The following is a 26096-nucleotide window of genomic DNA, read 5'->3' as shown; positions in this document are numbered from 1 at the left end:
ATGTAAGATGTGTCTTGTAAGATTCATTGGAAAAGGTATGATGTTCTGAATATGATTATCCTATTTGTATGCAAGTATTGTTTGTGTACCTGAAGTCATGAATATTGACTACGTATCTGTTTTTCAATTGTAGTTACAACTGGGTAACGCCCAGTAGGCAAGATGCCTTCAGTTTAGGGAGCTGGTTGGGAAGGGCCTATTCAGGGAAATGAGCCAATAGGGAAGACAATAGGTCTTAGGAAGCTTCCTGAGAATGCTCCAGACAGCCTATAAGTAATAGATGCTGTGATTCTGTAAAGGCATGTGACTAGGCCACATAGTTCTGCACTCCATTTTGGGTGAGTTACTTCCCAGAGCAGTTGTGGGAAAAGTACAAAGTTTTGAAAGAAAGGGTTCCCGCTATATGCTAAAGCTAAAATCAGGGATTGACATCATCACTGGTTCTCCACTCTCCACACAAGAGGACGGGAAACACCTGAGGAAATAAGCCTGAATGAGGGGAAGTTCTAGACCCCGGCCAAAGGGATTTCTAACCTGTGTATGGAAACCTGAAAAACCCAAGGTGAAATTGATAAACTTGTTTAATGTTTTAATCTAAACCCAGGATGCCATTAAGTAAAGTGTCTCGGGGGGGGGGGGGGGGGGACACTTGGTTACCAAAAGAGTGCACTGTGCTCCCCACATTGAGGGAGGGGCAAACCAGGAAAGAAATTCATACTGGTTGGAGTTTGGACAAGGTCAAGCCGTTACAGCTCTGGGGTCCTAGGCTAGGGAGCTGGTGGTTATTTTGGCTGTAACCATTCTGTTGTTGGTTCATGCAGAGGTTGGCCAGAGAGCCTGCATGTAAATAGAGCTGGGTGTGTCCCTGCCTGTGGCAACGCTGGTGGAGGTGCAGGATTGGGAGTGGGTCTTTAGTGGGTCCCAACAGCACATTGAGTGAGGGAGCTGAGGCTGATGAGTCAGAGGGCTTGGTGGAACCCCAGTTCCAGATGGCACCCGGGACAAACCCATCACAGTTTGCGCCTCACCTTTTTCAATCTCCCATTATACTCTGACTCCCCTCTCCATACTCTCCTTCCTCATCTCAGGCTGCCCCAATTCCAACAGCACGCTGGTCGGCAGTGTCTGCTCCGTGTTCCCCAGTAATACTTGAATCCAACAATCTCAGAGCCACCCCACGCTCCCCACAATTCTTCCTCTGCAGGGGGTGAGGTGCCTCCTGTCACACCTGCTCCTTTGGCTGAGGGGTAATCAGTGAATGTATCTCACCGGTGAGATATATATACACGCGTGGCAAATGCCAAGGCAGGCACCTGTACGGCTTCTCTTGTTACATCCATAGACACCAGGTGACAGCCACAGGTGCTGCAGAAGAACGTGGAAGAAATCAAGCACGAGACTGATGGGGGGGGATGACTTGAACGGGATGATGCTGTCACCCTAATGCCTAACAGCTAGAGATTGATTCTGCTCTGAAACACGTGGGGGTATAGGCTTTCCAAAATATTTATTTAGCTGTAAGAATTATAACTGGATAGTCTTACAATCCATGTCAATGTCCAATTTCTTCCTGATTCTGGCTTAACTCATGGCCTCAACTACTTATCTCCCAGTCAGTATTTTAGAGTTTGAATTTCCCATATTTCAGTGTGATTGAATGCCCTCTTGATGTTGTATTATAAGACAGGGGGAACACATTGTCGAAGTAATCTGTACCAGTCAGTATGTTACAGAATTTTCTAATGTCCCTTTTAATTTATATCCTTTGTAAGGTAACAATCCCAGTGTTTTCAAACTCTCTCTGTATGAGAGTTTCCCAGGGCCCTTAGACATTCTCCTTGCCCTTGCCTCAACGCCTCTAGCACTGCAATATACTGTGTGAGAAGGGTGCCCAGTACTACACAGAGGAGTCCAGAGGAGCATGTAATATTGACTTGACTGATCTCATGGCATTGTATTTTCTGCACAATTTCTCACCCCACTGCTCCTGGATCCCGGTGTTTTGCTTAGTTTCCATCTGTGTTTGCGCTGTGCTTAGGATTTCCCAGAGCTGTGTACCATGATGCTCAGATCCCTGTACTGGGCTCATACATTTAAATTAGAACCTTGTTAGCTGTTTGAGGAGTTCAAGCTCTTCCTTCCAGTGGGCAAACACATTGCAGTTAATGACATCAAAGTTCATCTGCCAGCATGCTGCCCATTCATCTGATTTGGTTAGCTCCCTCTAAGGACTTTTCTGGAGTTGACTATGGCCAAATAATATGGTGCCATCTGTAAATCTTGCCACCTCACTGGTTAACCACTTTTCTAGATTGTTAATAACTATAAAATAGTCACCATACTATTTGTTTAAACTGTTTAACTCCCCCCACTGTGCTTCTCTCCCTTCACAGGAACCGGGAGCATTTCTGAGCCTGAGTGACGCATCGGCCACCTCATGGCAGATTTCAACTTCATCCCCTCTGACTCTTCAATATTCATCCTAACCGGCATCCCTGGCTTGGAAACTGCTCACATCTGGATTTCCATCCCTTTCTGTACAGTCTACATTATGGCCCTGTTGGGAAATTTCACAGTTCTGTTTGTTGTAGGCAAAGAGAAGTCCCTGCACAAGCCGATGTACCTGTTGCTCTGCATGCTGGCACTCACAGACATCACCACATCTACCTCCTTCATGCCAAAGGCACTGTGTATATTTTGGTTCAATTTGAAAAGCATTACTGTGAAGGGCTGCCTCACCCAGATGTTCCTCTTTCATGCACTTTCTAATGTGCACTCAGCCATCCTTGTGACAATGGCCTTTGATCGCTACGTTGCCATATGTAACCCTCTGAGATATGCCACCATCCTCAGCAATGCACGAATAGCTAAGCTAGGGCTAGTGTGTTTAGTAATAGCTGTTTTCTTCCTTCTGCCCCTGCCCCTACTCCTGAGCAGGCAGCCATTCTGTGCCAACCGCATTATCCCCCATAAGTACTGTGACCACAATGCTGTGGCAAATATGTCATGTGGGGACATTACAGTCAGTAGAGTGTACGGTTTGGTGATAGCCTTTATATTCATTGTGTGCGACGTGACGCTCATTGGCCTGTCCTATGGTCTGATCATCAGGGCCGTCCTCAGAATCTCCTCCAAGAAAGCCAACAACAAAGCCCTTAACACCTGCTCAGCCCATATCTGGTTGATACTGATGTCTTATCCTCTTCGACTCTTCTCCAGTCTGACAGACAGATTTGGTCAGGGCATTGCGCCGCACGTTCATGTCATCTTGTCAAATGTCACTTACCTCATTCCCCCCATGCTCAACCCTATCATTTATGGGGTCAAAATCAAAGAGCTTTGTGACAAAGTGGCCAAAAACATCTGCAGAATTCACTCACCTCATACTACTGAATTTAAACCTGCATGACAAGAGAGGGTTTTGGAAATGCACTATGTTATCCTTTATTTACTGGCCACAATGAATTAATAAAATAGAACACCACATAGTTAAGGGTTGATTAGAAAGCAGGCTTTTAGATGCAAGGTCAAAATCTAGCAGGCAGTTTCTGCTACTTGCAATAGGAAGAGTGGACAGACAATTAAATTAGTGAGAATGAGAGAAGCTAAATGGATGAAAACCTTGAGTCTAGACTCCTCTGATATTAGAAGTTTATTGAAGTTAGTAAAAGTGATGATCCAGGTGTGGTTACTATGACCTCTGTGTTTTGTAGAAGTTATAAAAGATTAGCTAATATATTGCACTTTGCAGCAGTCCTCTGAAGCCAGCTTGAGAGATCCTTTTCTTGACACCCTTTTGCCCCAGTGGGTGACCAACTGGCCACTGTGAACCTGCCGTTTATTACTCAATTCTGTTCCAGATGTTAGCTAAATACCTGGGGTGTTCTAGACCTATTGCTTATGTCTGTGTGTGCCTCAATCTAATAAACTGCAGTGTTAGACAATAGTATGTTTAGTTGCATTTAATCCATGATCAGACAAAGTAGTAAAATCGTTACGTTTCCCCTGTTGGAAGTTCTGAAAACCCCAGGTTGCAGACTGCTGTGTTAAAGTACAACATCACCTTAGAGTCAAAAACTTAACGCTCTCAGCTGGAAATTTCAAAATACACACTAACTATTTCCGTTGTTAAAAACATCAAATGTAGGTGTCGACATGAAACAGGGATTCCCATGAAATGTCCAGGTGATTAAATTGCTTGAAATATTAAATCCTTAATGACATAAATTGACTGATATCTCACTTTTGCCATTGCTTTGTGGAGACCTTGGACAATTGGATCAGCAGTGGAGAGTTTTGACTAGGGTTCCTGGGCTCACACTCTGAACAAAAAGTAGATCACTTTTAGGTTGAAGGTCTCAAACACATGGATGTCACAGAGGACAAAGATTTTAGTGAACTTGGTTTATTTGCTCCTGCATTGCTGCTGCTACCTTTTGGCAATGCTACAGTTGACAGACTGTTTTCTGAGATGAACTTGATAAAAACAAAACTGTGCAGCAAGATGCAAGAGGAACTTTTATGATACACTGCTCCTGTTAGCATGTAGATGAAACGATGCCAAATCTGTAAAGAGTTTGCACCAATGTAAAAAATGATTGCACTGGTCACTGCTTTGTTTTGGGCAACATCTTGGTCTTGCATCTTTCTTTTTAAATCAAACCTTTACTTGGTATCTAATGAAAGCTTTCCTTTGTTATTTGATGTACAGACCAATATGTTAATAAAAGAAACCCTTTGTTTCAAGAAGTAGATGGGCTACTTTGGGGTTGCTATATAAGTGACTTGGGGCTATTAATTGAAAAGAAATCTGGCTAATCTGCCCAGCTCAGGCTGAGGTAGAGGTAAAGCAGCAGCAGCCAGAAACACAAGGGCCAGAGAAGCAGCCCAGAAGGCAGAGCAGAGCAGCAGTGCTCAGGCAGAGCTAGCAACCTTCAGCTGTAGCAAACTAGAACCGGGAGCTGGGTTGGTGCTGACCAGCTGCTCCAACGGGGAGAGAGGGCTGAGCTACACCAGGGAGGTGTGGGGCCAGATACAGGATAGTGGATGCCGGCTGTGCCAAAAGTAACATGGCAACCGAATACAATGAGCAGCTGGGAAGTGTAAGGTGGGGCCATGGGCAGAGGACCCAGCACAGGGTGACATCACCAGAGAAGAAGGCCTTGAAGACTGGACTCAGAAGGGGGGACATGAATCTGATGGGAGGGCGGATGCTGGGGAGCAGGGTACTGCCACCTACAGCCTGAAGCTGTGTGGCAACTGTGATAGTAGGTGTCTGACCCATGCGATCACCGCAGCACAACCAGGGTCTGGCAGGAGGCTTGGGACATATGAGGAAATGACAGTGAGCTTTGCTTACATCCCAGAGACAGCTGTTTGTGCCCACTGAGCGAGGTTCCTTGTTTCCTTGAACCTTTCCCATGTTTTCCTTATTTTTCTTACAGTTCCTTTTTAATGAACACCCTCTTCTCTGGTTCTTGTCACACAGAACGAGAGCAGACCAGACGTCCGGAATGCAGACAATACGATGCTTATTGGGGTTAGTTTCCAAGACAGCATATTCCAAAGCCCTTCACACCAGTCGGGCTTATCTCTATGCACCGATAGAGTCTGTTCCCCAGGGTTCCCTTCCCAGCTCTGATGCTGCAGAGCCTTTACCCTGTGTCCCCCTTCCCAATGCTGACACCAGAGAGCCTTGACCCCGTGTCCCTGTTGCCCATTTCTCTGTTCCCAACTCCCAATTCCTATTCCACAGTCTCCTTTCCCATTCCCCATTCCTGCCTCCTCCTCCTTTGCAGGCCCAAATATACGTGTACTGCACACCCCTAGTCACACCCTTTACAACTTATGATCCTGTTCCGTTCTGGAGATTCATGATATGTGGTCTTCGTACCACCTCTTTTGTACCCCATGGGAGGTGTAAGGAGTAAGGTTGTGTTCTGGCCAAGGCCAAGCTTTTCTTTGGCATTTAGTGTTTCTTATCGCTCCCCACCCCCAGTCTTCCTTGCTCCTCCTAACTGGTTGCTTGACCTTGTCTGGAGAGTTCAGAGAGTCTTCGAGTGTGCGCTTCTATATGACATTCCCACCATTCCCAGTAACACTTTATTTCCCTCTCTTTTGTCTTCTCACCCAGTCTGCTTGTGGGAAGATGTAAACCTAGGAGAAAGACACCGTTTTACATCTATTAGAATAAGATATAAGAGTATCAAAAATTCAAACCCACAATTTTATCTCAGGCTGACAAACAGGTCAACGTGCTCACACTTCCTCTCAGGTTAGTTTTGTTTTTCTCATTGTGCTCAAAAGAAAGATTCTGGAAACGGTAAATTCTGTTTCAAAACTACTACAACCTAGAGACACAGACCTATACAAAGCAGCAGTATTACTTCCCAGAGCCACTGAACTTGTAGCTACATTTCAAATGGGGTTCAATGAAGCCAAACATTTAGCAATTAAATTATAAGGAAAATGGTGCAGTCTGAAGAGAAGTGCTTGGGAAAGGCAAAAAGGCCGGGGAGCAGCTCCTTTTGTGGCAGACCAGGGAGGAGAGCAGACCTGCTACCGGCCATTCCAGGGGAGATGAGCTGAGGGAAGGCAGAATCTCCCGCTTTGTTTCCTAGGGAGATGGTTGAATCTCCAGCCTTACAGGTTTTGTTCCAGACCGGCTTGATAAAGCACTGGCTGGGAAGATTTTAAACATCCAAAAGCAAATTCTTCCACCATTCTGCATTTGCTCAGCCTATAGTTGAACTGCTCCTTACTACTGTCCAGGCTGCCTGTGTATGGCTTCATGAGCCATGGGAACAAGGGATTGGCTGGGTCCCCAAGGATACCTATTGGCATTTCAACATCCCTAACGGTAATTTTCTGGTCTGGGAAGAAAGTCCGTTCTTGCAGCTTTTCAAATAGCCCGGAGTTCCTAAAGATGCGAGCGTCATGCACCTTTCCGAACCATCCCACGTTGATGTCGGTGAAACATCCCTTGTGATCCCCCAGTGCTTGCAGTACCATTGAGAAGTACCCCTTGCGGTTTATGTACTGGTTGACAAGGTGGTCCGGTGCCAAGATAGTGATATACATTCCATCACCCCACCACAGCTAGGGAACCCCATTGCAGCAAAGCCATCCACTATGACCTGCACGTTTCCCAGAGTCACTACCCTTGTTAGCAGAAGGTCACTGATTGCCTTGGCTACATGAATCACAGCAGTCCCCACGGTAGATTTGCCCACTCCGAATAGATTCCCAACTGACCGGTAGCAGTCAGGCATTGCAGGATTCCACAGGGCTATCGCCACTCGCTTCTCAACTGTCAGGGCAGGTCTCATCTTGGTACTCCTGTGCTTCAAAGTGCGGGAAAACAACTCACAAAGTTCCATGAAAGTGGCCTTACTCATGCGAAAGTTTTGCAGCCACTGGGTATCATCCCATTCCTGCAACACTATGTGGTTCCAGCAGTCTGTGCTTGTTTGCCGGGCCCAGAATCGATGTTATACTATATCAACCTGCCCCACTGACACTATGATGTCCCAATTACCACATAACATGCTTTCAGGAACGTCTGTGTCCATGTCCTCCTCACAATTGTCCTCGGGCTGGTGGCTCCTAGCCAGGCTCTGCACATACTGCAGGATAATGTGCGAGGTATTTACAATGCTCACAACAGCAGCGCTGAGCTGAGCGGGCCCCAAGTACTTAAAAACAAATGTAAAACCATTACCAGCAGCGTGCTTACAGTGAGGAACAGCTTCCCTGAGAAATGGATCGTTTTGTGACAAAGGGAGAAAAGTGTGCAACACAAACTGAAGTGAGGGCAGCAATGGAGGTTCCAGCAAAACACAGAAGCTGAAAATACGATGAAGCTGAGTTCAAATCTGTCAAGTTTTTTCAGAGGATAGTCAATGAGTTAACAGGACAAAAAAAAAAGATGTTGAAGTGTACAGAACTGTTAACATGAAAGCTACTGAGGCTTCTTACTGTGTGGCTTTGTGCATTGCATTGTTCTTTTTGAACCCCATTATAGTTTTGGCCTTCACAACGTCACCTGGCAATGCGTTCCACAGGTTGACTGTGTGTTGTATGTAGTACTTCCTTTACTTTTTTTAAACCCGCTGCCTATTAATTTCCAGATAGGTGAGAAACTACTACTTCCAGCTGCAAAGTATACATGCTGGTGATGAAAGGAGAGAAAGCAGCATCACAGCTAGGCGTGAGCCCACTTGCTAATGACAGTTGCATGCCATATTGTGGAGATGGCCACTGATGAAAAAGAACAGTTCCTAGAAAGTGTTCATCAGAGCCCATATTATTCCATTCAGAGAGATGAGTCTACCAATACAGTAGAACCTCAGAGTTATGAACACCTGAGTTATGAACTGACCATTTAACCACACACCTCATTTGGAAAAGGAAGTACGGAATCAGGTAGCAGCAGAGACTACATAAAAAAGGAAATACAGTACAGTCCTGTGCTAAAAATAAAATACTAAAAAATAAAGGGAAAGTAGGATTTTTTCTTCTGCGTAGTAGAGTTTCAAAGCTGTATTAAGTCAATGTTCAGTTGTGAATTTTTGAAAGAATAACAATAAAGTTTTGTTCCATAGTTATGAAAATTTCAGGGTCTATTCCCAAGGTGTTCATAACTCTGACGTTCTACTGTATATCAAATGCTAGGATTAAAAAAAGATGGCAGAGGACCTCAACATGCTAAAGCAGGGATCTGGTGCAAGGCCTGAGGGCTGAACCAAATTCAGCAAAAGTTATGTTATGAGCAACAACCGGGACCAGGTCAAAAGCAGATGCTTCCCTGTAAGTCAGTGTCCAGTACACGAACTTGGTGCCGGTATTGCTAGATTTGATAAAACACACTGAACGTGTAAACACATTCCAGTAGGCCAGCACAAGAACACCCAAAACTGGACCCTCAGCAGAGGCTTTGAGCTGTGAGGCAGAGCCTGCATTGTTAGAACAGAGCTTGATGAGTTTTCATAGCACTTGGACCATCCAGTTCTCTTCTCGGGTGGATGCTGTGCTGGGTGACTGTACTGGTTGGGGGATTCTGAGGCAATATTATGTCTAACTCTCTTATGCTCCCCTGTGTCCTGCACCTCAGCTTCGCTCTTTGCTGGAGCCCAGGACAGAGCTCTGTCTTTTCAGGACTTTTCAGAAAGCATTTCACAGAATGAAACCTTGGGACTATTGTATGTAAAACCCTGACACATAGATGTTAATAGTTCCCAGTCAGTTTCAAGGAGAGAGTACAGTACATCTATTCATGGAGATTCTCTATATCCTAGTAAGGAGGAGAGGATGGAAGATGATAAAATACGGGTAGCATCTGAGGAGAAGCAGTCAAATGAAAAAGAGTCCCATTCAGTTACATCACATAATAGCAGACATCTAAAGACTAACCATTTTAAAGTGCTTATATACAAATGCTAGAAGTCTATATAATAAGATGGGTGAACTTGAGAACCTTGTATTAAATTAGGTTATTGATATAACAGGCATCACAGAAATTTGGTGGAATGAGGACAATCAATCGGACACAGTAATACCAGGGAACAAAATCTATCAGAAAGAGAGAACAGATCGTGCTAGTGGGGGAGTAGCCCTATATTTAAAAGAAAATGTAGAGTCAAATGACATTTAAAATGAAACAAACTGGACTATAGAATCTCTATGGATAGTAATTCCATGCTTCAATAATAAGAATGTAACAGTAGGGACATTACCTGACCCAGATGGTGATAGTGACTGTGAAAAGCACAGGGAGATTAGAGAAGCTATAAAAATAAAACATTCTATAATAATATGGATTTCAACGCTCCCTATATTGACTGGCTACATGTCACCTCAGGACGGGATGCAGAGACAAAGTTTCTTGACACTTTAAACAACTGCTTCTTGGAGCAGCTAGTCCTGGAACCCACAAGAGGAGAGGAAATTCTTGATTTAGTCCTAAGTGGAGCACAGGATCTGGTCCAAGAGGAGAATATAGCAGAACTGATTGGTAATAGTGACCATAACATAATAAAATGTAACATCCCTGTTGTGGGGGTGGCTTGGGGGGGAACACCACAGCAGCCCACCATGGTAGCATTTAATTTCAGAAATTAAAATGTACAGTGTCAAAAGTGAAATCCCTGCAAGCTGCTTGGAAACTTTTTAAAGACATCATAACAGAGGCTCACTTTAAATATATACCCCAAATTAAAAAGAAAACAAACATAATAAGAAAATGAAAAAAGTGCTACTGTGGCTAAACAACAAACTAAAAGAAGCAGTTAGAGGCAAAAAGGTGGAAGTTAAATTCTATTGAGGAAAATAGAAAGGAGCATAAACTCTAGTAAATGAACTGTAAAAATATAATTAGGAAGAACAAAAAGGAATTTGAAGAACAATTAGTCAAAGACTCAAAAAGTAACAGCAAAAATTGTTTTAAGTACATCATCAGCTGGAGGCCTTCTAAAGAACTAGTAAGGCCACTGGACGATCGAGGTGCTAAAGGAGCACTCAAGGACGATAAGGCCATTGTGGAGAAACCAAATGTATTCTTTGCATCAGTCTTCACGACTTAGGAGTTGGGAGAGAATCCTAAACCTGAGCCATTCTTTTTAGGTGACAAATCTGAGGAACTGCCCCAAATTGAGGTGTCATTAGATGAGGTTTTGGAACAAATTGATCAATTAAACAGTAATAAGTCACCAGGACCAGATGGTATACTGGTGTAGTAGAAAGAGGCCATGAGACATAAGCCCTTGTATCAGAGGCTTGGTATGAGGAAGGACCTCCTCACAGAATTTGGCAAAAAAGTACTGATATTGCAGAAATATACATTCCTAAGAAGTGCTAATTACAGAGTACTCACGCAAACACATCCCAGTATTCAGTGGTACCAGAACATCCCAATATCAAGGATGGTACAAAAACATTCCCCACAGATAACAGTAACACCCTGACCCCACCTAAAAGATAAAGTCAGGATGGCAGTATGTAACTTGTTTGTATCAGGGTGTAAAGATGTATCTCAGAGGGAGTATCTTTGGCCAGCCTAGGGGGCAGTGGAAAGTACCGCCACAGACTGAGCTGCATCCATTGTCACGGGCCTACATGTCTTAGTATCCTCGTAGAGTCTACCACGTGCTATTACCGTGCTTTGTCGACCATAAACCTGGCTGGGTGCCTTCGTCCTTTAATGGATATTGTGGTCATTGGGTGGTTCACTCGAGGTCTGCTGTGCCGGCTGTCTGTGCAGAGCTGGGACAGCACACAGGGAGAACATGGACACACAGCCCAACATCTGACCACAACTATGACCACTACTGTTCAACGTATTCAAAAATGATCTGGATAAAGGAATAAACAGTGAGGTGGCAAAGTTTGCAGATGATACAAAAGTACTCAAGGTAGTTAAGTCCAAAATAGACTGGAAAGTGTTACAATGGGACCCCACAAAACTGGGTGACTGGATAACAAAATGGCAGATGAAATTCAATGTTGAGAAATGCAAAGTAATGCACATTGGTAAACATAATCCCAACTATACATATAAAATGATGGTGTATAAATTAGCTGTTACCACTCAAGATGGTAACACTCCACTCCAAATCGTGGATAGTTCTCTGAAAACATCACTCAATGTGCAGGGGCAGTCAAAAAAGCTATCAGAATGTTGGGAATAATTAAGAAAAGGATAGATAATAAGAGAGAAAATATGATATGCCCACATCTTGAACACTGCGTGCAGATCTGGTTGCCCCATCTCAAAAATATATATCGTAGTTGGAAAAAAGTACAGAGAAGGGCAAGAGAAATGATTAGGGTATGGGACAGCTTCCATATGAGGAAAGATTAATAAGACTGGGCCTTTTCAGCTTGGAAAAGAGATGACTAAGCGGGGATATGACAGAGGTCTTGGGACTTCAGTGCCCTGCCTGGTTGTGCCAGACACATTAGCCTGCTACAAACACAGACCCAGGTCTGAACTACGTCCCCCAAAAGCTGCAGGCTTAATTGAAAACAGCTTAAGAAGTGCTCCTGTCTCCAGCACTCAGATACCCAACTCCCAGTGGGGTCCAAACCCCAAATAAACACATTTTACCCTGTATAAAGCTTATACAGGGTAAACTCATAAATTGTTCACCCTTTATAACACTGATAGAGAGATATGAACAACTGCTTGCCACCCCCCACCCCCCACCCCCAGGTATTAATACATAGTCTGGAGTCTGGTGGCACCTTAAAGACTAACAGATTTATTTGGGCATAAGCTTTCATGGGTAAAAACCTCACTTCTTCGGATGCATAGAGTGAAAGTTACAGATGCAGGCATTATATACTGACACATGGAGAGCAGGGAGTTACTTCGCAAGTGGAGAACCAGTGTGGACAGGGCCAATTCAATCAGGGTGGATGTAGTCCACTCCCAATAATAGATGAGGAGGTGTCAATTCCAGGAGAGGAAAAGCTGCTTCTGTAATGAGCCAGCCACTCCCAGCCCCTATTCAAGCCCAGATTAATGGTGTTAAATTTGCAAATGAATTTTAGTTCTGCTGTTTCTCTTTGAAGTCTGTTTCTGAAGATTTTTTGTTCAATGATAGTGACTTTTAAATCTGTAATAGAATGACCAGGGAGATTGAAGTGTTCACTTACTGGCTTTTGTAGGTTACCATTCCTGATGTCCGATTTGTGTCCATTTATTCTTTTGCGGAGGGACTGTCCGGTTTGGCCAATGTACATGGCAGAGGGGCATTGCTGGCACATGATGGCATATATAACATTAGTGGATGTGCAACTGAATGAGCCCTTGATGGTGTGGCTGATGTGGTTGGGTCCTCTGATGGTGTTGCCAGAGTAGATATGGGGACAGAGTAGGCAACAAGGTTTGCTACAGGGATTGGTTCCTGGGTTGGAGTTTCTGTGGTGTGGTGTGTTTCTGTGGTGTGGTGTGTAGTTGCTGGTGAGTATTTGCTTCAGGTTGGGGGGTTGTCTGTAAGCGAGGACTGGTTGTCTGTAAGCGATGGTCACATAAACACCACCCTATACCGGAAACCTACTGACCGCTATACGTACCTACATGCCTCCAGCTTCCATCCAAGACACATCACACGATCCATTGTCTACAGCCAAGCCCTAAGATACAACCGAATTTGCTCCAACCCCTCAGACAGAGACAAACACCTACAAGATCTTTATCAAGCATTCGTAAAACTACAATACCCACCTGGGGAAGTGAGGAAACAGATTGACAGAGCAAGACGGGTACCCAGAAATCACCTACTACAGGACAGGCCCAACAAGGACAATAACAGAACACCACTGGCCATCACATACAGCCCCCAGCTAAAACCTCTCCAGCGCATTATCCACGATCTACAACCTATCCTGGAAAATGATCCTTCACTCTCACAGACCTTGGGAGGCAGGCCAGTCCTCGCTTACAGACTTCAAAGAGAAACAGCAGAACTAAAATTCATTTGCAAATTTAACACCATTAATCTGGGCTTGAATAGGGACTGGGAGTGGCTGGCTCATTACAGAAGCAGCTTTTCCTCTCCTGGAATTGACACCTCCTCATCTATTATTGGGAGTGGACTACATCCACCCTGATTCAATTGGCCCTGTCAACACTGGTTCTCCACTTGCGAAGTAACTCCCTGCTCTCCATGTGTCAGTATATAATGCCTGCATCTGTAACTTTCACTCTATGCATCCGAAGAAGTGAGGTTTTTACCCATGAAAGCTTATGCCCAAATAAATCTGTTAGTCTTTAAGGTGCCACCAGACTCCTTGTTGTTTTTGTAGATACAGACTAACACGGCTACCCCCTGATACTTGATACATAGTCTGGGTTAATTAATCAGTAAAAAGTGATTTTATTAAATGCAAAAAGGAGGATTTAAGTGGTTCCAAGTAATAACAGACAGAACAAAGTGAATTACCAAGCAAAATAAAATAAAACATGCAAGTCTAAGCCTATTACAGTAAGAAAACTGAATACAGTTAAAATCTCACCCTCAGATGTTTCAATATGCTTCTATCACAGACTGGATGCCTTCCTAGTCTGGGCACAATCCTTTCCCCTGGTTCAGCCCTTGTTCCAGCTCAGGTGGTAGCTAAAGGATTTCTTATGATTGCAGCCCCGTTTGTTCTGTGCCACCCCCTTATATATCTTTTGCACAAGGCGGGAATCCTTTGTCTCTCTGTGAGTTCCCACCCCTCCTTCTAACTGGAAAAGCAGCAAGTTAAAGGTGAATTCCAGTTCAGGTGACATGATCACATGTCACTGTAAGACCCCAAGCCCTTATTCCTCCCAGCCTGACTCACAGGAAGGCCTGCCAGCAAACAGAGCCATCCACAGTCAATTGTCCTGGTTGATGGGAGCCATCAAGATTCCAAACCACCATTAATGGCCCACACTTTGCACAACTACAATAGGCCCTCAGAGTTATATTTCTTATTTCTAGTTTCAGATACAAGAATGATACATACATACAAATAGGATGACCACACTCAATGGATTATAAGCTTTCTAATGATACCTTACAAGAGACCTTTTGCATGAAGCATATTCCAGTTACATTATATTCACACTCATTAGCATATTTTCATAAAATCATATAGAGTGCAATGTCACAGCTGGAGAGGATTGACAGGGGATGGATCACTTGATGATTACCTGTTCTGTTCATTCCCTCTGAAGCATCTGACATTGGCCACTGTCGGAAGACAAGATACTGGGCTAGACTGACCACTGGTCTGACCCAGAATGGTCGTTCTTATAAAGAGCAAATTTTTAGAGGTTTCTTTGTCAGACATTTTCCTTACCCCTCTGGAGTCATGCCATGATAAGAAGTTATTTCCCAAGCCTGATCCTGTTGTGAATATTTAGCTAATGCATATAACTGTAGGGTTGCTTGGATGTAACACGTAAGTGTGTATCTGTTCGTAATTGTATTTTGGATGTAATCAACACCAAGTTCCCTTTGGACTAATAAAGGATTTCTTGTGTGGAAACTTGTTTGTGCTAAACTTATTAGGGAAATTATTTCAAATATCTGGCCTTTCTTATCATATTGGGGAGGGACTAGAACCACTTTTGTGAAATCCTGAAGGAATGGGTGGGAATGGCTGACTGAGAAGATGGAGGCTGACACCCCGGTGAGTGTATGTGTAGAAATGAGAGAGTTGGTAGGAATAGGGGAGGAAAAAGATGATGCGGGGGGCACTTCCGGCCAGGTCAGTGGGCCTGCAACGACCACAGCCTTGAACAGCATCCAGAATGCGTTCACCTGGGGAGTGGATATCCTGGCCTGAGACACAATATTATTCAGGAACTAGGGGCAGACCAACTGATCATTCATGGTTAAGGTTAAGATTTTGTCACAGTTATTTTTAGTAAAAGTCACAGACAGGTCGTGGGCAATAAAAAAAAATATTCAAGGAATCCCATGACCTGTCTTTAACTTTTACCAAAAAATAATGGGAATGGGAACAGACAGGGTGATGATTAAAGCCCGATCAGGAGGATGAGAGCCCAAGCCCTGCTTTGGGAGGTCGAGAACCTGCTGCTTCCGCAGCTGACAGTGCTCAGTGCTCTGAAGCCCATGTCACAGCCCCAGCATCACGGAGCTATGGAGACCCCCGCCACCCATGGTAACTCAGAGCTCTGGGTCCTCCCGCGGTAGCTCAGAGCTCTGGGTTCCCCATCACCTATGCTGGCTGACAGCTGCTGGGTCCTTGGCCACCCATGGCACCTACGAGCTCAGGGGCCCCTGCCAGCTGAGAGCTCGGGCTCTACTGCCCCGGGGTTGAAGTGAACAATGTCACGGAGGTCTCTTTATAGCTTGGAGTCTGTGACATAATCTTATCCTTAGCCATGCTTATGAACAACTCGCAGTGGGGAATGGGGAATGGGGTGAATCACAGCGACTGAGGCAGCTGCAATACTTTGCCCAGGAGGCACGACAGTTGCTGACTTGCTCCAGAGAGTAGACTTGTTCACCTCTGGGGTCAGCTGGCTGTTGTCAAGTGCTGAAGGCTGGAATGTTGTTGCCTCGGTAACGCTGATCAGGCTGATCAGTACTTCTGTCCGTGGTGCTCCATTGTTATGAGTATTAACAGATAAGGCAAACTGCTAATTCAGCAGACCTTGATGTTACTCACAAAGAAAGACCACAGGCACGGTTCGGTGACAAAGGCACCCAGCCAGGTTTATTGCCCTCTAGACATAGTACTAGCACCCTGGCGATGAACCAAATGAGCTTATGAAATTCCTCTCCCCTGTGGGAATGCCTCACAAAATCCTAACTTCACTTTACAAGTAATGAACTTCACTTTACTACTAATGAATGAACTGTGTGATCTACTGAAGGTAAAGACATTAAGAACTTCAGTCTATCATTTCCAAACTGATGGGATAGTAGAGGAATTTCACAGAACCTTGATGGTGACATTAAAGAAGTTTGTAGCCTCAGATTGCAGACACTGGGACCAACTCTTCCCCAAACTCCTGTTTTGCTATCAGAAAGGTGCCTCAAGCCTCCAAGTTTTCTCCCTTTGAATTGCTGTCTGGGAAGCAACCTTTTGGCTTTCCAGAGCTGCTTGGGGAAACATGGAAGAACAAAGACCCCAGGCAATGGACATAGGTTAATACATTCTTCAATTAAGAAATGGCCTCAAGACTTTGTAGGCTTTTGCTAGAAGAATTTTGATAAATGCACAACAGACACAATAGAAGGCCTATACCAAAGGGGTCCAGCTGTGATTGTTCAAACTGGTTGATAGAATGTTATTGTTAGTACCAAGTTTGCTCTTCAAATTACTGGTTCAGTGGCAGGGACCGTTTGAGGTAGTGAGGCATGTGTGACCCATCGACTATGAGGTCCAGCACCCAGAGAAGAAAAAGGAGACTCAGATAAGAATATAAGAATGGCCATACTGGGTCAGATTAATGGTCCATCTAGTCCATTATCCTGTCTTTTGACAGGGGCCAATGCCAGGTGCTTCAGAGGGAAGGAACGGAACATGGCTATTATACAGGGATCCATCTCCTGTCATCCAGTCCCATCATCTGGCAGTCAGAGGCTAGGGACACTGAAAACATGGGGCAGCATCCCTGAACATCTTGGCTAACAGCCATTGATGGACCTATCCTCCATGTTCTTTTTGAACCCCATTATCCTTTTGGCCTTCACAACATCCCCTGGCAATGCATTCAACAGGTTGACTGTGTGTTGTGTGTAGTACTTCCTTTTCTTTGTTGTAAACCTGCTGCCTATTATTTTCCCTGGTTGCTGTGTTATATGAAGGAGTAAACAAGATTTCCACATTCACTTTCTCCACATCATTCATGATTTTATAGACCTCTATCATATCCCCTCTTAGTCGTCTCTTTTCCAAGCTGAAAATTCCCAGTCTTTTTAATCTCTCCTCATTTGGAATCTATTCCATACCCCTAATCATTTTTGTTGCCCTTCTCTGTACCTTAATTTTTTTCCATTTCTAATACATCATTTTTGAAATGAGGTGACCATAATTACAGTATCCATGGCATGGGATTTAAATAGTGGCATTATTATATTGTCTGTCCTCTTATTTATACTTCTCAAAAGGTTCCTAATATTCTTTTATCATTTTTGACTGCTGCTGCACATTGAGCAGATGTGTTCAGAGAACTCTCTGTAATAACCCAATGATCTCTTTCTTGAGTGGTGAAGTTATGAATATTGACTATGTATCTGTATTTCAAATGTAGTTACACCTGGGTGACACCCACTAGGCAAAATGCTTCCAGGCTAGACAGCTGGTTATGAAAGGCCTATTCAGGGTAATGGGCCATTAGGGGAAACAATAGGCCTTAGGAGAAGCTTATTCCCCACCTGGTGAGCTTTCCTGAGAATGTACAGGACAATCTATGGATAATGGCTGCCATGACTGAGCAGGGCATGCAAGGGTATGTGACCAGACCACATGACACTGAACTCCATTTTGGGTACCTGTACTTTTCTGCAAACTGGATTGGGAACTGTTTTTGGAACAAATGATTCCGACCATAAGTTAAAGCTATATAAGGTGGGGTGTGACATCATCTAGTGGTCTCACTCCCCACACAAGAGAACCCCTGGAAACACCTGAGGAACAAAGACTGAACTGGGGGAAGTGTTGATCCCAGGCTAAAACGATTTCTAGTCTGTGTAGGGAAACCTGGTGGACTGCTTCTATCACCAGCCCTAGTGAGAAATTGCTAATTAATTTCAAATATAGCTCATATATTAGGCCTAGTTTCTGGTTTTGTTTATTTGCTAGGTAATCTGTTTTGATTTGTTTGCTATCAGTTATAATCACTTAAAATCTTTTTTTAGTTGAACTTGTTTTTTGCATTATCTAAATCAGTGTGCCTTTGAGTGAAGTGTCAGAGGAAAATGTCAGCTTCGTTAACACAGGTTTGTGGCATACCCTTCCCACATCGAGGGGAGGATGAACCCTTTTAATCAGCTTACATTGTACAGATCCCTGTGCAGTGCAAGACATTATAATTTTGGGTTTACTCTCCAGTGGAGGGTGTGAGCCTGGGGAGGTGGGAAATTGGCTGATGTCTGTCGTTTGTGCTTGGTTGGTTAAGTAATCCCTCGGGTAGCTCTGTTTGGGTGTGTGGTGCCGTAGACTGTCGTGTTTGGTGATAACAGGGCCTGGAAAGGCTGAATCGCCAGCAAAGCATTTTGAAAAAGGACCAGCCCATCTGGGTGGTAAGAGGGGCACAGCAGTTCCCACAGCTCCCAGACTGCACCCCGGGGGTGACAGCCCATCACACTCATACCCTGTGGAGCTCAAATTAGGCCCCCAGGCTCCTATGACACAAGCATGGGGGAGGGACTGTAGCTCGAAGAAAAGATCCTGATGTAGCAGTTGTTTGATTCTTTCCCACTGTGTTCTCATCCCAGCAGGGCGCAGCTACCGAAAATACCACCACACTGAAATGGTCCCAGGGCATCAGGCATGGGAAACTCTGTGGCTCTCCGCTCATAAATTCTGGGATACCATGTGAGATGAACTCCAGGTCATTTTTGCTATGGGAGGGGTGATGGTATCACACAGTGAGTGGAGAAGTCCCATGGTACAAGTTCTGAGGCAGGATAATACAACCCGTTTGTGCATCAATTTCTGAAAGATCAACACAGTATTGAAATTTTATGCTGACCCAATGCAGAGAGTGAATGAACTATTTGAACAGTTTGAGCTGCAAGATATTTATCCACTTTAGACCTCACAAAGGGATACTGGCAAATACCTTTGATGCCAGAATTCAGGGAGATGAAAGCCTTTCCCATACCCTTCTGCTTGCATCAGTCCAGGATCACATAATTTTTCCTCCACAGGGTGCCGGTGACTTTTAAGAGGCTAATGGACTGGATATTGCAACTACATGGTCAGTAAAGAGCGCTATGCTGCTACGAGCAATTGAAAATGGTTTTTGGTCCCCTATTTTATGGCAGCATTCCCACACATAGTGAAGATGGCAGTACATTACACACAGAAAAGAAAGCCATCGTCAGTTGCTAGGCTGAACAGTCTGCAAGACTCAGTTTGCCCTGACAATCTCGCCCCTGGTATAGGCAAATCATTTCTTCACTCTGGGGGAGGCTCTCAAGCTGGAGATCTCCAGGGTCTATTTTCTGCTCTTCCCGCTGCTCACAGAGCCCTGGGAATTGTCTGGGAGTCCTGGCCAATCAGAGAGTCCCCAGGGACTGTACAAGGGAATCATAAAAGTTGCTGTCCAGCACAGCGAGTGTCAGACATGTGAGATTCATACAGTGATTCTCAGGGCTCTGCCTTCCTGTTGCAGTAAGGAGATTCCCTCTCGCCGCTGAGCAGTATTACGGTGAGTTGCCCTTTTCTGCATTAATGTTAGTGCTGAGGGCTCAGGAAGGGCTCCAGGGTTGAACTATTTAGTATTGTCAGAAGCACCAATGGATTTACCTGGTAAAATTGGAACTGCAAATGTATTGGAAATAGTTTAGACAGATATTTGTTTTTAAGATCAGTTCCTTGTTCATAGAATCATAGAATATCAGGGTTGGAAGGGATCTCAGGAGGTCATCTAGTCCAACCCCCTGCTCAAAGCAGGACCAATTCCCAACTAAATCATCACAGCCCAGCCAGGGCTTTGTCAAGCCGGGCCTTAAAAACCTCCAAGGAAGGAGACTCCACCACCTCCCTAGGTAAAGCATTCCAGTGCTTCACCACCCTCCTAGTGAAATAGTGTTTCCTAATATCCAACCTAGACCTCCCCCACTGCAACTTGAGACCATTGCTCCTTGTTCTGTCATCTGCCACCACTGAGAACAGCCGAGCTCCATCCTCTTTGGAACCCCCCCTCAGGTAGTTGAAAGCAGCTATCAAATCCCCCCTCATTCTTCTCTTCTGGAGACTAAACAATCCCAGATCCCTCAGCCTCTCCTCATAAGTCATGTGCTCCAGACCCCTAATCATTTTTGTTGCCCTCCGCTGGACTCTTTCCAATTTTTCCACATCCTTCTTGTAGTGTGGGGCCCAAAACTGGACACAGTACTCCAGATGAGGCCTCACCAATGTCGAATAAAGGGGAACAATCACGTCCCTCGATCTGCTGGCAATGCCCCTACTTATACAGCCCAAAATGCGATTAGCCATCTTGGCAACAAGAGCACACTGTTGACTCATATCCAACTTCTCGTCCACTGTGACCCCTAGGTCCTTTTCTGCAGCACTGCTGCCTAGCCATTCGGTCCCTAGTCTGTAGCTGTGCATGGGATTATTCCATCCTAAGTGCAGGACTCTGCACTTGTCCTTGTTGAACCTCATTAGACTTTTTTTTGGCCCAATCCTCTAATTTGTCTAGGTCCCTCTGTATCCGATCCCTACCCTCTAGTGTATCTACCATGCCTCCCAGTTTAGTGTCATCTGCAAACTTGCTGAGAGTGCAGTCCACACCATCCTCCAGATCATTAATAAAGATATTAAACAAAACCGGCCCCAGGACTGACCCTTGGGGCACTCCGCTTGAAACCGGCTGCCAACTAGACATGGAGCCATTGATCACTACCCGTTGAGCCCGATGATCTAGCCAGCTTTCTATCCACCTTACAGTCCATTCATCCAGCCCATACGTCTTTAACTTGCTGGCAAGAATACTGTGGAAGACCGTATCAAAAGCTTTGCTAAAGTCAAGGAATAACACATCCACTGCTTTCCCCTCATCCACAGAGCCAGTTATCTCATCATAGAAGGCAATTAGGTTAGTCAGGCACGACTTCCCCTTGGTGAATCCATGCTGTCTGTTCCTGATCACTTCCCTCTCCTCTAAGTGTTTCATAATTGATTCCTTGAGGACCTGCTCCATGATTTTTCCAGGGACTGAGGTGAGGCTGACTGGCCTGTAGTTCCCCGGATCCTCCTTCTTCCCTTTTTTAAAGATGGGCACTACATTAGCCTTTTTCCAGTCATCCGGGACCTCCCCCGATCGCCATGAGTTTTCAAAAATAATGGCTAATGGTTCTGCAATCTCTTCCGCCAACTCCTTTAGCACCCTTGGATGCAGCGCAGTTCCTTGTTGTCTCTTACTGTCCTTCTAACTGTCTCAGTGGCTTCCTTTTTTTGGGCCGTGTGGTTTTTCCAATTCATCAACTCCACTGTGCTCTTACTTAGTAAAGCCAAAGCCTCTGCAGTGGGTATCTGTGTTACCAGAGGGTTCCCAACAAGAATGGGTCACACACTGTCCAGATTCTGCTCTCACATTCCGCCATCAGTGAGTCACTTCAGATTGACACTGGCTTCCCTGAGAGGAAAATCAAGGCCCACATGTTTTGAAATCCTCATCTTTCATGCCTGGTCTCTGAACGCCACATAAACTGGGGGTTTCCTTCAGACTATTTCAGCACCGTGACAGAATAGCGCTCTCTGTAGCAGGACCCAAAGCCATGATTTTAACAGCTGGGAGTCGAACGTTAAACACTAAGCCTAAATCTGGTCCCATGGAGATGAGTGGCAAAAAAGGTTCAAAGCAATTAGGATAACAATTTATTTCATGGGGGAGAGGGGTCTGCTCTCTGTGCCCCTGCATCTCTGGGTCTGGAGAGAATGAGAAGTGCCAAAATGAAGTAAAAATAAAAGCATGTTCCTGGCTTAGACGTATCCAGGCAGTGCTGGAAATCTCACCGGGGGAGGTCCAAGAATGCAAAGTCTGTGGCGGCGGCGGGAGGGAGGAGAAGGTGGGATGATGGGACGTGCAGTATCCAGATCACAGTGGCACGGAGTCCTGAAACTGGGCAAAATAGGAACTAGACATCCTGCCTAATGCACAGACCAAAGAGGCGTAATGAGGCTCTGGGCGGAACCCTCCTGGGCGTGGGGGTTGGTGTCTCAGACTGTAAATTAACGTGGACTGCACAGTAGTAGTTTGTCTCTGGCAGCTTCCCCCATCCGGACTATCCCTCTTTCTGTGAGCAACCTCATGACAGCCTTGTGGGAACATGAGCAATTGCCAACTCAGAAAAGTAGTGTCTGGAAGGTATGTGCGGGTTTCTAATGTGCTGCAAAATGTTAAGCTTTGTGTCGTTTTGAGGAAGAGTGACTCACACTGGCTCCTTTTAGTTTCCACTTCCTCTCTTCCTCCTGCCGGGTCTGTCCCTCTCTCCTTTCCAGCACGGGCTGAGCTGCTGCTGAGGTTCCCTTCACCCCCAGAAAGGCAGTTCAGGCTGATTTCCCCCTTTTTCCTGGTGCAGGCAGACACTGAGTTTAACCTAGTCTGAGAAGATTTTTCTGTGAGCTGTCACTGTGGGGTCTGGCAATTGGTTTTGCTCCTGGGTGAGGGGTATCACTGTGAGGCCATTTTTCTTCGCTATTGTTGGCATTTCACCAGTGAAAAGAATCATTCATCTTTGCTCCTCAGTTGGTTCAATCTCCCATCATATTCTGACACCCTGTCCGCACTCTCCTTCCCCATTCCAGGCTGCACTGATTCCAACAGCATGCTGGTTGCCAGTGGCTTCTCCATGCTCCCCATTCATCCTTGGCTCCCTCAACCTTCAAGCTGCCCCATGCTCCCCCTTCCTCTGCAGGGGGCGAGGTGCCTCCCATCACACCTGCTCCCTTGGCCGGGGGCATATCAGTGACTGTGTCTCACTTGTGAGAAATCTCACACAGAGTTGCAAATACCAAGTCACCTGTGCTACTGATCTTGGTGCACATATATAAACCATGTGGAGCTTCGGGAACTGCTATACATGAACAGCACACAAGCTGAGAAGTATGCACACGATACAATGAGAGTGGGCAACTCTGGGGCAGGTGAGGGCCTAGATCAGTAGTTCTCAAACTTTTGTACTGGTGATCCCTTTCATATAGCTAGCCTCTGATATATATTAAATACTAATATATATTAAAAACACCAGTTTATATATTTAACACTGTTATAATTGTTGGAGGCAAAGAGGGGTTTGGGGTAGAGGCGGACAGCTCCTGACCCCACCCCCGTCTAATAACCTTGCAACCCCCTGAGGGGTCACGACCCCCAGTTTGAGAACCCCTGGCCTAGATAAACCCAGCTGCCATGTGCAGGAACCACTGGCACCTGACTGAATCAGGGGACTACTGGGACACAGACATTAAACCCAGGATGTTCTGGGAGCAGTTGCTAGCCGTCTCTCATAGTCATTAATGGTGAGGGTTGTACATTCATTCCTCAGTGTGGAGGTTACATGGGCTCAGGTCATTATTTTCCTCACGTAAAACGTTTATCCATGCAGTGTCACACAAGATCTGTGAGTCTAGTGAAATACATACCTACTGTAACATTTAGGTAACATCAGATCTTCCAACTGATGCCTCCCCAGCTCATAACAATAGTTCTTGTTATTAATCCCTAAATGCATGACCTTGCACTTTTCACTATTAAATTTCATCCTATTACTATTACTCCAGTTTACAAGGTCATCCAGATCTTCCTGTATGATATCCCGGTCCTTCTCTGTGTTGGCAATACCTCCCAGCTTTGTGTCATCCGCAAACTTTATTAGCACATTCCCACTTTTTGTGCCAAGGTCAGTAATAAAAAGATTAAATAAGATTGGTCCCAAAACCGGTCACAGAGGAGTCCAGAGGAGGGTGAATCATTGACTGACTGATCTCATGGCATTGTATTTTCTCTATGATTCCCCATCTCTCTCCTACTGGAACCCAATGCTTTGCTCAGTTTCTGTCCATGCTTTCACTTCGAACAGGGTTTCACAGAGCTGTGTACCATGATGCCCAGGTCCCTGTCTGGAGTTCATACAGTTAAATTAGAACCTTAAGGAGTTCAAGCTTTTCCCACCAGTGGGCATACACATTGAAGTTATTGACACCTTAGTTCATCTGCCATCATACTGCCCATTCACCTTGCTTGGTTAGCTCCCTTTGAGGACTTCTCTGGACTTGACTATGAGTTAAATAATCTGGTGCCATCTGTAAATGTTGCCACCTCACTGCTTCCTCCCCTTTCTAGATTGTTAATAAGTATAAAATATTTATGATACTATTTATTGTATAAAGCGTGTAACCCCCCTTGCTGTACTTCTCTCTCTTCACAGGCACCTTAAGCACTTCTGAGCCTGATTGACACATTGAGCACCCTATCATGGCAACTTTCAACCTCACCCCCTCTAACCCTTCAACATTTAGCCTATCGGGGATCCTTGGCCTGGAAGCTGCCCACGACTGGATTTCCATTCCTGTCTCTATGTCCTACATTATCAGCCTGTTGGGAAATTTCATGCTTCTGTTTATTGTAGGCAAAGAACAGACACTGCACAAGCCAATGTACCTGCTGCTCAGCATGCTGGCGCTCACAGACATCGCCACATGTACCTTGGTTGTGCCAAAGGCACTGTGTATATTTTGGTTCAATTTGAAAAGCATTACTGTGGGTGGGTGTCTCACCCAGATGTTCTTCCTTCACATGGTTTCTTTTACGCAGTCAGCCATCCTCGTGACAATGGCCTTCGATCGCTACGTTGCCATATGTAACCCTCTGAGATACACCACAATCCTCACCAACGCACGAGTCACTAAGTTAGGGCTTGTAGGTTTGATAAGGTCTGCTCTCTTCATCCTGCCTCTACCCCTGATCTTGAGTAGGTTGCCATTCTGTGCCAATCACATTATCCACCAAACGCACTGCGAGCACATGGCTGTGGCGAAGATATCGTGTGGGGACATCACAGTCAGCAGGATGTACAGCTTGGTTATGGCATTTGTAGTCAGCGGGATAGACCTGATGCTCATTGCCCTCTCCTATGGTCTGATTATCAGGGCCATCCTAAAAATGTCCTCAAAGAAAGCCCACCAGAAAGCCCTCAACACCTGCACAGCCCACATCTGTGTGATGCTTACAACTTATACTCCTGGGCTCTTCACCAGCCTGACACACCGGTTCGGTCAGGGCATCGCTCCCCATGTTCACATCATCTTGTCCAACCTTACTTTCCTCATCCCCCCCATGCTCAACCCTATCATTTATGGAGTCAAAACCAAAGAGCTTCGTGACAAAGTGGGCAAATACACCAGCAGAATGTGCTCTTGGGGCCACTGACTTTAATACTTTGTGACAAGAGGGGGAAAGGATTTCTCCTCATTAACCAAGTGTGCTCTGTCCAAGTTTGGCTGAGCTCAGCATTGTGAAAGTTCAGAGTCTGAGAACTTCCTCACACCTAATGTCTTATCATTCCGTCACCAAGCACTTCCCGCTCCATTGCGGAGTTCCCTCCCTTTGATCATCACCTGATCTCTTTCATTGTCACCGGTCAGCCCCCAGGGCAAAACCCCCTGTCACTCGGCCTTTCCATGACTTCCAGCCTACGAGAAGATACTGCAGCTTTTTGAAGTAAGGGGCTTTGCATTACTCCCTTTGAGAACCGGGTTCTTGATCAGTTTGATGAACAGAAGCTATGCTTTCAGATAGCCAAAGAGAAAAGTAAGAAACTACAATGCTGAACTTTTTTATCATATGTACAGTGATCTGGGGAGCAAAATTTACCTGATTTTTTATGTCCAATCCTTCAGGAAACCTGGAGGATAAA

General features: G+C 45.1%; 2 protein-coding genes across 2 annotated transcripts; both read left to right on the top strand.

Annotated features, from left to right (window-relative positions):
* The first annotated feature begins 2437 nt into the window (after window positions 1-2437).
* On the top strand, window positions 2438-3409 carry LOC135876156 (olfactory receptor 52E2-like). Its single transcript, XM_065401364.1, has one exon. It carries the CDS (start codon window positions 2438-2440, stop codon window positions 3407-3409), a length of 972 nt encoding a protein of 323 aa, XP_065257436.1.
* A 21246-nt stretch (window positions 3410-24655) lies between these two features.
* Window positions 24656-25609, top strand: LOC135873676 (olfactory receptor 52N2-like). Its single transcript, XM_065398320.1, has one exon. The coding sequence runs from the start codon at window positions 24656-24658 to the stop codon at window positions 25607-25609; it is 954 nt and encodes a 317-aa protein (XP_065254392.1).
* Window positions 25610-26096: the final 487 nt, after the last annotated feature.

This window comes from Emys orbicularis, chromosome 1 (genome assembly GCF_028017835.1).
Source record: "Emys orbicularis isolate rEmyOrb1 chromosome 1, rEmyOrb1.hap1, whole genome shotgun sequence".
Classification (NCBI taxonomy): Eukaryota; Metazoa; Chordata; order Testudines; family Emydidae; genus Emys; species Emys orbicularis.
This window is presented reverse-complemented; position numbering and strand designations above follow the sequence as displayed.